At 40.6% G+C, this 12,576-nt stretch overlaps 1 protein-coding gene across 1 annotated transcript; it reads left to right on the top strand.

Moving 5' to 3' along the window:
- Window positions 1-525: 525 nt before the first annotated feature.
- Window positions 526-2,013, top strand: LOC147605743 (uncharacterized). Its single transcript, XM_086793536.1, has one exon. It carries the CDS (start codon window positions 603-605, stop codon window positions 1,761-1,763), a length of 1,161 nt encoding a protein of 386 aa, XP_086649662.1. The 5' UTR covers window positions 526-602; the 3' UTR covers window positions 1,764-2,013.
- Window positions 2,014-12,576: the final 10,563 nt, after the last annotated feature.

The raw sequence follows: 12,576 nt of genomic DNA on the forward strand, positions 1-12,576 counted from the left end.
CTTATGCTTCTTTGACTTTTTTATACCTAAGGCTATACTTGAAACTAGGCAACTTGAGAAGATGGCCACTTTGGATTACTGTCCCAGATTGTTGCTAGTTGCACTACTAATTGGGCTATTATTTTGTTGCTCAAATAGCAATGCATTTAGCAATGAAACTAGTATGGAAAGGTGATCAAAAGTGCAATCCCAAAGCCACCTATGTTATTTCATTGCTATGCCCCTGACTTACTATAGTGGGAGGTCCACCCTCTCTTCTTGTTATGATAATACACGTCCCATGCACGTCTATTATAAGCCAATACATAGTACGTGGTTATGCATTGAGGCTAAAAGATAGCATGAAAATGAAGTAAGAAAGGAATGGAATTCTAGGAAGTGGGTAAGAATGAACGGACTTCTAAGGCGAACCGTTTCGGCGAGAAGGCACCGTTTGGGGAAGCGCACTTTCGCCGAATCGTTGCCGAGCATATGATAAAGCTGCCACCTTTGGTTCGTGCTCTTCTGTTCTCGACGGCGCAGTTGCAGAAGAACATCAAAGGGAGGCGACCTATTTCCTCGTGTTTCATTCTGTGCAGTAATCAAGGCTTCAGATATAATCCATGGCTTGTCCGAGCAGGAGTCGATCGCCGCCGGCATCCACATCACGGAGCATGAGTCGATCGCCGTCACCCTCATCACCGAGCAGATACGACGATTTTGACCCAGAAATATGGGACGACTACGCACAGCGTTGGCATGAGTCGCCCTCACCGCCTCCTCAACGCCGGCGTATACGCTCTGTAATCACTAGAGCCAGCTCCGCCTCCCCGCCGATCTCCGCCGCGCATTCTAGCGTTACAAATAGTGGGTTATCGGCGGCTTCCGGTCCTCCGGCTCGTTTCCAATCGCAACACACACTTCACAGTTCTCCTGGCGGCACCTACATTGATTCTATCCCACCCTATTCTCCTGGTAGCTCAAGATCGCTTCACCGTCAACAAGCACACCATAGGAGCAACTCAATCCACAATTACTCTGCTAACAATGGTTCCCCTCACTTCCAAGACATGTTTGATCGACTAGAGTATCTTCCATTAGGCAGCCCCCGGCCCGGGTCACCCACATCCCCACATGTTTCCCTTTACCACCAACAAAGCTCAATCCACAACCCTGCTAACAATGGTTCCCCTAACATATTTGATCAACTCGAGTATATCCCATTAAGCAGGCCCAGACCCGGATACCCGAATCGTTGGTGGGATCAGGGTGCACGTCCACACTCACCCACACTTCCATCTCCATACTCTCCACAAAGAAGATCCACGAGTCTGATAAGGTCCGGATCACCACTAATCTCACCCTTGAGATCTCCTTCTCACGGCACCTCTCCTCCTAGATCAGCTTCTTATGAGCATCTAATCTACCCTCATCATGAAGCAAGGAATCATGATTCTCACACATGGAGAAGCGGCCCACAATCCCCTTCAAGGCCCACGAGTCCAATTATAAGGTCAGCATTACCACTAATATCATCCCCATTAAGGTCTCCCTCTCAAGGCACATCTCCTCCTAGATCACCTTCTTATGGGCATATAATTGACCCTCATCAAGCAAGGGGTAATTCACCTACCACATGGAGAAGTAGTAGGTCACAATCCCCCTCATCTCCTCGAATATTTTCATCCTCTCCTAGAATATTCCCATCCTCACCTCGAGTGCTTCCAAGCTCACCACGCCCCTATAGTCCACACAGTGGGGACAAGAGGAAGAGGGGGCATTAAGGCAAAACAATACGGATTAATGCCATGAGGTTTCTCCTAATTATACCATAATATTGGACCATATAAAGGAGAAGGGTTGCATGGTCAACCTTCTCGGTAGCACGTTGCCACCTAGTTAACATCTTCATAGCGTCTCTGGCATGGCACAATATTCACAAGAACGTCTAGCCCCTTTTCTATACGTACAATGATCTACAACCTCCTTAATTTTTTCATTGTCAAATAAAACAAAGAATAATTTTAATAAACCTTTGCTTACAATAAACCCCTTTGTGAATTCCAAGGACAGAAAAGGAAAGAGGGGGGGGGAGAGAGAGAGAAATTTGTGAGCCTAGAGGGAAATTTTGACGTCATTATTTCAAGCGGTTTTTTCCCAAAATAATGTGCTATTTTAATAAGGCTCTTGAATACATTCTTCCACCATATTTATTTTTGCTTTTGTCTAATTGATATTATTTGTTTTGGATTTCCGAATGCACCCATAAATATTTATTGTGCAAATACGGCGCGTGCACTTCAAGAGGATATTCATGAGTTTATTTTCATCCTTCATGAGCGAAACGTGTGAACCATTCTATGCGCCCGATTATTTCTTTTTGAAGTATAGTTTCATGCTCTTTAATTTTCAAAGGAGAGTAATAGTGGTCGTTATCGTTATATAATATCTGAAGGCCATTATGTGCCTGTCAATGTATCATTGAAATTATACAAATTATGTTAATGAAGGTGGCTCGAGAGGATTACCACATGAAAACCCTTTTTATCACCTTTTTATCACATGCATTCAAGGGGTATTTTTAAAATATGTAATTATGATGGTGGTTCCCATGCATTCTAGCCATCATCATGATAGTGGCTCCACAAGAGACTCACCACATGAAAGCCCTCTTTATAGCATGCATTCCAAGGGTACTTTTAAAGCCATCATCTATGTTTTGCCATACTCTTACAAATTTCAAGGTTTAAAGTGCCCTTTTGGACCAAACTTATAAATTTTTACACGTTTTCAATCAATATCCCCCTTGTATGCAAAGTTTTCACTTAGTCTAGATATATTTCTAATTGACTTCCTCGAAGATAGTGGTCATCTTGGGATCACTTTTGTTGTAGTTATTTAAGCAATCATGGCATTACATGGATACCTAAACCTAATTGAAATTAAAATATATATCCATATATTTTGATTTATTGATACATAGCCAACTAACTAGCTCTTAACTAGTGGAGTCCTTGTGAGAAGTTGGTCACTTTATTAAGATTGGATTTGCTAGCGAGTAATGTTCCATTGATATGCGGCCTGTGATTTGGTTGAGTCTTGAGACATCCTCAATGCATAGAGTTGCTTCTTAAGACTCTAGTGGTGTGCATGCATACATAAGAGCAATTTTTGAATTCTTAAGTTTTTTTTCATTCCTTTTTTAAATGGATTATTAGCATGGTAAATTATTTAAATGTGTTAATCCTTATCAATGAGGAAGTAAAAGTTAGCAGTGCTATGAATGCTTAAGTTTTTTTTCATTCCTTTTTTAGATGGATTATTAGCACGGTAAATTATTTAAATGTGTTAATCCTTATCAAATGTCAATGAGGAAGTAAAAGTTAGCAGTGCTATGAATGCAAGAATTAGCTATAGAGCTTATAGGTGTAAAATACAAGGCGTTAGAAAAAGGATTAAGCACATTAATGCCATCTTTTATTGATGAACAAGTACTTGAGAGACAGGTACTTGTTTATCTTATTAATAAACAATTACTTGAGATGTGTATACAAAACAAAAGATGCTAATAATAAGGTTAAAGATGGTGATTTTATGTGTATTATCAACATGAAGGATGCATGCACACATGCAATTACTTATAAAATTGCCATAACTTGTACTGAGAGAGAGAGAGAGACTACACTGTAGTGTTGTAAAGGTGAAAATCTTAAAGAGATACATATTGTAAAGCTTTTAGCCATGTTATTAACATGAGAACACGCCACATAGTTCTCACTTCCAACAAAGGCCAATTGTTCTTGATGACCAAAAACTAAATCGTCATAAGTCAAAGCTAGGAATCTTGATTGTAATAACTTTTACAACCAATAAGAGCGAGAAAAAGATAAATGGGGAAGTAAGAGAAGTTAGGTTAGGTTGGCATCAAAAGATTGCCTAATGTACTCATGTGTTCATGCATTCATGTTACTCCTATGCTTTAATGAGCCGTATATATACTGTCATAATGCAATGTTCTATTATGGTGTATGATGTGTTGTATCTATATAATGTTATTAAGATCACTTAGCAAAGTTTGTATGCTCATTTCTTCTAGCACTAGTCTTTATAGAGGACTTTTTGCACTCATGTGGCTCTTTTTTTGCATTAACTTACCAGGAATATAGTTAGTGTTGGGCATGCTCTGCCCTCTTAAATCCTGTTGGGCACAAGTGGATAACCTCACTAGGTGATGTCATCTATGTGGTTTAGAACCACTAAAGTGTGGAGTCTTGACCGAATGGTGACACTTTTGGCAATCCTATTGGGCACTTATCCCCACCAAGATGGGTAAAGAGAATGTGGGAGAGCTTGAGTTCCTTGCAAGCACACACATAAAAGAGAGAGCAAGACACATAAGAGAGATGGATGGCTAAAAGAGAGATGGATGGCTAAATTTTTCTTCTATCTTCTTCTATTATCTACAACCATAAACAAAAGAGATAAGGGTACATACTATAAGGTGAAGTAATCCCCTATTAAAACATATAATGGTGGTCAGTCCATAATATGAACCTGAATATATATGAGATGGTGCTATAACTATGCTATGTTATAAGGGAAAATACTCTCTTACTAAAACAAACAATGGTCGGTCCATAGTATGAACTTGACTGTATGAGATAGCAGTATAACTATGCCATACTCTGGTAATCCAAATATGGCTATCACCAAGCTTGTCGTCCACCGCTAGTGGTATATCAACCATAATCTCACCAAGCATACCAACGACGACATAAGTGCAAAAGCCATCACCCAGGTGGGTGGGAATCTCGGCAGAACTAGTTGCGCTTGATATCTTAACACTCCCCTTGAGCTCAACTTCACACATTGCACTCTAAGTTACAAGCTCCTAGACTGTGGAGCTTCTCTGTGCCCAATGCCTTTGTAAAGATATTAGCCATATGTTTCTTTATGCTAACGTACACCAAATCTGCATCACCTACTTAGTAGAACCTTCTCCCTCACAAAATGATAATACACCTCACTATGCTTCATCCTAGCATTGTATACTAGGTTATGGCTAGTTCTATGGTACTCCTGTTGTCACAATAAATGATAATGGTCCTATCCATGAACTCACCCATGTCACCAAGTAGCTTCTAAATCCAAGCTACCTCACAATCTGCCATAGAAATGCCCCTATACTTTGCCTCTATACTCGATAACCCAACTCACATCAGTACTTCCAAAAGAAAAAATTAAGCCACTGTTAGATCTTCTATCTGCGACACTACCATCCTAATTAACGTCTATGTAGCCATGTAGTTGTATCTCTATGCCACCTCATAGAAAAGTCCATAATCAAGTGTGGACTTTATGTACCTAAGAATCCATCTAGCCACATCCAAGTGTGCTTCTTGGGGGCCTGCATGAATTGACTCACAATTCCGTCATCATAGCTCAAGTATGCCTAGTAATGCTCATGTAGATCAAGCTACCCACTATGTGCCTGTACATACACTTTGTGGAGTCCTCTAAAAGCTCGCCTATATCTATGGAAAACTTTATGTTCTACTCTAATGGCACTAGAAGAGGTTTATAGCCTGCTGTCATACCATACTTAGAAAACATGTCGAAGTCATACTACCTCTGTAAAACATCAAAATCCCATGAGGTGATCTCACCATCCATAAATTTCTCACTACATTCTTATGCAAAAAACTAGCACATTTACTATAATGCAAAAAACTAGCACATTTACTATAATGCACGAGACATAACATTGCCCAATGGACTTTGAATGTAGTAGTTTTCGAGAAGTTGTAGTGGATTAGCACGATTTTCTCAATGGAGCCTTTTCATTTCTGGAATGTGTCTTCTTTTTGGTGCAATACTGAAAGGTGGACTTAGTTGCACGAGAACCCCGCCGTGTGAACACTGATGGAAATCAAGATTAATTGAGTTGGCCAGTGGGAAAGCCTAGTGTGAACGGTGAAGCTCAAGCCTAATGTTTTTGTAATGGAGTTGGGCGGTGGGAGCTGTTGGGTCAAAGATACTTGGGTTGACGATGGGGCTCCCAATGTCAAAGTCTAAGTTTGAAAGCGACCGCCAAATGCAGAGAGAGTCTAAATTTAGAAATCAAGACCCGCAAAACCTGTTAACTTTTTGACTTCAGAGGTATGAGTTGATGAGCTTTCAAGTTTAAGGCCCTTATATCTACTAATAAGACAGGCGGAGGTCGTGACTCGTGAGCATTGCCCTACTTGATGTGAATCGTGATTTTATATAAAGGGATGGGTGTGCACTGTGCGGCGTCGTCTCTGCTTGCTACCTTTACTAAACTGCTTCCACGCTTAATCAGTCCCTTAATCAATCCGCCTCTCAGCTTTACTGACCCCTTAATCATTATCTTGTCTCGTATAGCAGCTGATTACGAACATTTTAACTCACTCGATGCATTAGCTTATAATTTGATTGTGTGCGAGCTAGTCTCCTATACCTACATTGATGTGATAATTAGCTTCTAATTTTGCTCGTTAATCCCCCTTCTTTTGCTCAACCTAGTGCAACATTAGTTGCGTAATTATGGCCCCTAAGCTGCCTATAGAGAGTTCTTCAGAAAGCTCTGGCCGGGGTGTGTCTTGCCTGTCCCACACAATTGCTAAAAGGCAGCCAATCGTCCGAGTGGTCCATATATTTCCTCCCAAGCTCATCAAGGCAGACCCTGCTAACTTCCGAGCTATTGTGCAGAAGTTCACAGGGAACCATGCTAGTCAAGTGGCTGATGAGGACATAATTAGTGTTAATGATGATGATAATCAAGGGGCTAATCATGAAAGAACACTTGGATTAAAGCAGCACCAAACGGAAAAAGCAAGCCGCAGTGCAACTTCTTCATCTACTGCAGTAATCACTACTCCACATACACAGCATGATTATGAAGAATCACTAGCCCACCATGACTCGTATGAAGCAGAATTCGGTAATCATAATCACGCAACGGGCTCTAATTATGCTGAATTAGCAAGCAATCAGAGTACTTATTCTCCGAGGCATGATAAATACAGCTCCACTAACTCTTGGTATAGCAGTAATACACCCAGTTTTGAAGAGGATAACTTACGATTTAGTGAGTTGGATATATTGAGTGGCTTAGACTCAGCTACTCCATTGATAGAGCTTGATCCTCAGTTTCCACCACTCACGTTGACCTCTACAAGCTGTGGGTTGCTACGTTGCTGAGAACACACGCGCGCGCGCGCGCGCGCACGCACACAATCATCCAGTTTTGAGCAGGCTCCCAATTGTTGTTACTTAGCACATTAGAATGTCTTGTTAAATGGCGTCCAAAGCACTTGTACTCCTCATGGCTTTCATTATGATTTTGAAGGTAATTGGAAATTTGTCTATTTAAGCATGCTTATAGAAGCCTTGCAGCTGAATATTAACATGCAGCTGGTGGATTGATAGATACATGTGATAATTGATTCCATGCATGTGCTTTAAAGAGCCCTATATGTACATGCAAACTGCTAATAATAAGTAATAGAAGCAACACTTTGTAATGCGAGAATTTTATTTGTACCATGCAGTGTCCATAAGTGATGATAAAGGGTTTGCTAATTTCTCAACATATGCATCACTTTTACAATAATAGTAACTTCCCATAGAAGTCTTGGACTAAAGTGAACTCCCATTTTCAAGATCATCACATTCACATGCATTCTCCACAAGTGATACCTCACTATTTTGAGCATGGTTGTCCACACTTTCACCATTCTCATGCATCCACTCGTCATCCATTATCGCCACATCCTCATGGAAGATATGCTCATCACATGATGTAAAGGTTAGACTAGCGAACATAAAATCCCCAAGAGTCCAAACCTTTGGCTCTTTTACATCAACACCATAACCAATGTCATCATATACATCTTCCCAACGGTCATAAGCAAATAGGTCATCCACATTTAATGACCAATGTGAAAATCTATAGCATTTAGACTTCATAGAAATCTTGGACTTTGGGTCAATACTTAGGCTTGATGTAGTGGTGGAATGTGAAGAAAATGCATCACGCTCGACATCATCTTCCTCATGGATGCCATTACCATACGAATGAGTCTTCAATTGAGCAGATTGAAGACTTCATAGAAATCTTGGACTTTGGGTCAATACTTAGGCTTGATGTAGTGGTGGAATGTGAAGTATATGCATCACGCTCGACATCATCTTCCTCATGGATGCCATTACCATACGAATGAGTCTTCAATTTAACCATGTGTTATACATGAAATTTAGTCACTTTTACTTATTTCTTGGCATCCAAAAAATGCACATGGTTATAAGTGGACCATCCATGTATGCTCTTCTCCCTTTTGTCCCTTATTATATAAGTAACCGGCATAAAACCGAATTCTTTTTCCAAAACATGTACTCCAAGTTGCTCAAAGACCAAAAGTAGATTGGACCTCACACCATTTGCATCATTCTCATCATCACACAAGTACTCTTGAGTGGTTAAATGCATCAACCTTTTTCTTGCTTGAGTCTAATGTGGCTGTCCACTGTTTTGACAAATAGCATGATTTTTGTAAGCGTATAGTTGTTAACATCACCAATCATACTACGCACTACATGACGGAGATCAACACTCAATCCATTCACAAACTTATTTGTTGCCATTCTCTCATTATAGCCACCAACATAGAAAGAAAGATACAGAAAGTTTTTGATATAGTCTTGGAGATTCCCAAGCACAAGATTCATACATTGACTCTCCAAAACTTTTCATTCATGCAATTGAACAAAATGTTGCACTATGTAATAGGATAAATTCTCCCAATCCTCTCTCTTTCACATCAACAAACTCTTTGTGCCACAATGCTTTGTCCCACCATATCTTAGCATGGCCATGAAGATGAGAATTCACCTAATTGACCCTTTTGGATTCTTCATTCCATTGTAAATGGTCAAGGAAGAAAATCTTGTCCCACTTCATTATCCTAATCTTCAACAACTTTGGATGAGACACCTTCACCATCAAACCACAGTTTTTCCTTTGCAATTACCAAGGAATAAAATCTTGTCCCACTTCATTCCCAAGAAGAACACCCCCCTAGGAGGTGCAAGAGACCCTTTGCGGATGTTGACTCAATCGTGTAGACTCCTTCACTGATGCTAGAGCAAGGTGAAGCTTCCGAGACAACATGCGTCCCCCCAACAAAAAAGTCCACTCGAAAAGGTATTATGCTCCTCTTTCATGTCTGCTGCATGCACATATCCTTCTTACACATCTCCTTCATTGGCTTTTGTTTGCACATTGTTTCCCTGTCAATGCATGCTCCCCTTAAGAACTAACGTTTGCTTGTTCTCTTATTGATAGCATCATCTGAGTACCCCAAGCTCTCCTATTTTTGCTACTCATAGCAGCTGAGTTGTATGCTGAGTACATCTTGAGCATGGAGGGCAAGCTGCCCAAATACCTTACTATCGAGGATTTGCCACCTGAGGAATGGCTGACTGTCTTCAAAGTTCCCAAAAAGAAGAAGACAAAGGTCTTCTTGCATATGGTGCAGGATCACCTATACGACACTTGCCGTCTTTTGTATCAAAAAGTGTACCAGGCTACCCCCTCTAATGGGGAACTAATGACAAAGTTTGCTAGGGGGTTTGCCTTTGAGAATTGTGCAACTGCTAAAGCTCAACCCGAAAGTCACAAGATTGCATGGGCTGTGGTGGGTGGTATGGTCTTGGAGAATGTGAAGGCTCAACGGGGAGGTTTGAATCACAAAGTGAGCAAGTTCATGTCCGATTTCGGTGTTTCTGTCTTATATGGACAAACAGAGCATGCTATTGACTCCTACGCCTTGACAATGTCTAATCACCCTGCAAAACTGACTGAGGTTGCATCCCAGCCCCTGTACATAGAATGGTTAGGTAGAATTACTGAAGATCTTGATGGGCAGGCCCATATTGCTGAAGCGAAGGTTGGTTCTGCTAAATTGGTCTTAGCAGAGAAGAGGGATTTGTGGCTACATAACGAAGGCACCTATTCTGCCTATGCCCCGATTATAGTAGAGATGGAGAGACTTAGAGCAGACATGGAGATATTAAAAGCATCTCCCCTAGAAAATGAAGCTCTCATTTTGAAGAAGGAAGCTGAGATAGGAGTGCTGGAGAGGGTGGTCTCAGTGGCTTCTGGTGCTGTGACGTCTGCTGCTGCAGAGATGAAGGAGGAGGTATCCACTATGCAGGTACTTTTAAAAACTCAAGCATTTTTCTATCCTTTAAGTAGTGGTCCAAGCATTTGCAAGTGATATATGCACTTGCAAGTGATTCAAGCACTTGAAAGTGGTGTAGCATTTACACCACTTGCAAGTGCTTGTTTCACTTGCATCACTTGCAAGTGCTTAGAGGTCATCCAGTTCATAGACCACTCATAAGTATTCAGACCACTTGCAAGTGTTATACCACTATAAGTGCTTACATCACTACCAAGTGCATAGAAATCATGCAAGTTCTTAGAATTTTAACAAGTGCTTAGACCACTTTTGAAGGTGCTAAGACCACTTGCAAGTGGTCATACCTTTTGCAAGTGGTCATACCACTTGCAAGTGCTAAGCACACTATACCACTTGTTGCAAGTGCCTAGGCCACTAGCGAAGTTCAAGACCACTTGCAAGTGTTCATACCGCTTTCAAGTGCTAATACCACTTGCAAGTGCTCATACCACTTTCAAGTGCTCATACCACTTGCAAGTGCTTAGACCACTTGAAGGTGCTAAGACCACTTGCAAGTAGCCATACCTTTTGCAAGTGCTCATACCACTTGCAAGTGCTCATACCACTTTCAAGTGCTCATACCACTTGCAAGTGCTTAGACCACTTGAAGGTGCTAAGACCACTTGCAAGTGGCCATACCTTTTGCAAGTGGTCATACCACTTGCAAGTGCTAAGGCCACTTGTAAGTGTTCATGCCTTTTGCAAGTTCTAAGACCACTTGCAAGTGCCTAGGCCACTAGCAAAAGCACAACAAAGCACATACAAAGCACATACAATTTCTAAGACCTTTAACAGGTGCTTAGAACACTTGGAAGAGCCACTTGCAAGTGGTTGCATCATTTGCAAGTGCTTAGACCACTCACTGGTGCTTAGACCTTAGGGCACTACACAGACCACTGACAGAGGTGCTCAAACAACTTACACATGCTTAAAAGTTTTGATGGCTGGTTGTTTTTCATTATGTGTAGGCTTCGGTTGTTGAGAAAATGGAGCATGTGTTATGTGAGCTGAGGAGCCAGGCCTCCTTCGTGAAGGAGGCATGCACTTTCTTGAAGAGAGAGGGGAGAGCCCTTCTAGTGCCTAACCCGCCTGCCAAGTTTGTCCTAGGTGCTGACACTGTCCTCTTTATGCATATGATTTATGCCTTCCTAAGCAAGCTTTATGCAAGCCTATGCATAGAACTTGCAAGAAGCCTATGCATAAAGCTCTAAGCCTATGTACAGAGCTTGTAAGCCTATGCAAGCTCTATGCATAGGCTTTATGCAAGCCTAAACTAAACCTAAACCCCGCATCCAAGGGTACAACAAACATAGAGAAACACATAAACAATCAAAAGAAAAAGAGAGATTACCTCTTCTTGTAAATCCAAGGGAGACGATTAGTAAATGACCTACAAAACATAAGATTAAATAAAGTAATTAACTAGATTAAACACCTATGCATGCATTGGGAGCATTGCATTAAGGAAAATATGGACTCATTTTTGGGCCCTCTAAGAAATGCCAAGTCATCATTCTATTATGAAAAGGTGGATCGTAGATAACTCTATTCATAGTACCTTAAAAATATATCATGTAACATATCATTAGAAAGATCTTGATGATGAGAGGATTGTAACGCACCAATCTCCGACAAATTTTGAGTTTTTTTGCTCAAGTTATGGCCTCCCCACCAAAAATTAACCTCAAAAGTTCTATAAAACGGAAGCCTCACCCTCATTGGTCCTTATGGAATATTCCCTAGAATCTCAAAGAGCTTAAAAGGCCAAAAAGTGAATACAAATTTTCCCTAATGAGAGCTCTATGCATGCATTAAGAGCATGAGAGCTCTATGCTAACCTTAAAAGAATAAAACCCTTAAAAAATACAAAACCATAAAAGCTATGAGAGATCTATGCATTCTCTATGCATGCTCTATGCATGCATTGAGAGTTCTATGCATGCATTGAGAGCTCTATGCATGCATAGAGAGCCCTCAACATGCATGTGAGACCCAAAAAATTCACAAAAACCTAAAAGCATAATAGAAAGGAGGGAGCACTTATTGACTTGAATAAGCCTATAAAATAGCAACAAAATAAATCAAAAATTTGGAAAGTATATTTAATTTTAACATATGAGAAAACAAGAGGAGAAGTGAAAGAGGAGAAGAAGAAGAGGAGAAAAACAAGGTGAGCTTCTTTAACCTAACCTTGATGCATAAATGATTGCATAAATGATTGAAAGCTTGTGGTTTATATTGCCCTAACTCTATCTTCTAAATAGAAATCCTAATAGAGAGATGGAGAGCTCTCCATCAAAGCTATCTATTCGCACTTCTATGTAAAAGCTAG

This window comes from Cibotium barometz, chromosome 59 (genome assembly GCF_041138505.1).
Source record: "Cibotium barometz isolate CiBa-2024 chromosome 59, ASM4113850v1, whole genome shotgun sequence".
NCBI lineage: Eukaryota > Viridiplantae > Streptophyta > Polypodiopsida > Cyatheales > Cibotiaceae > Cibotium > Cibotium barometz.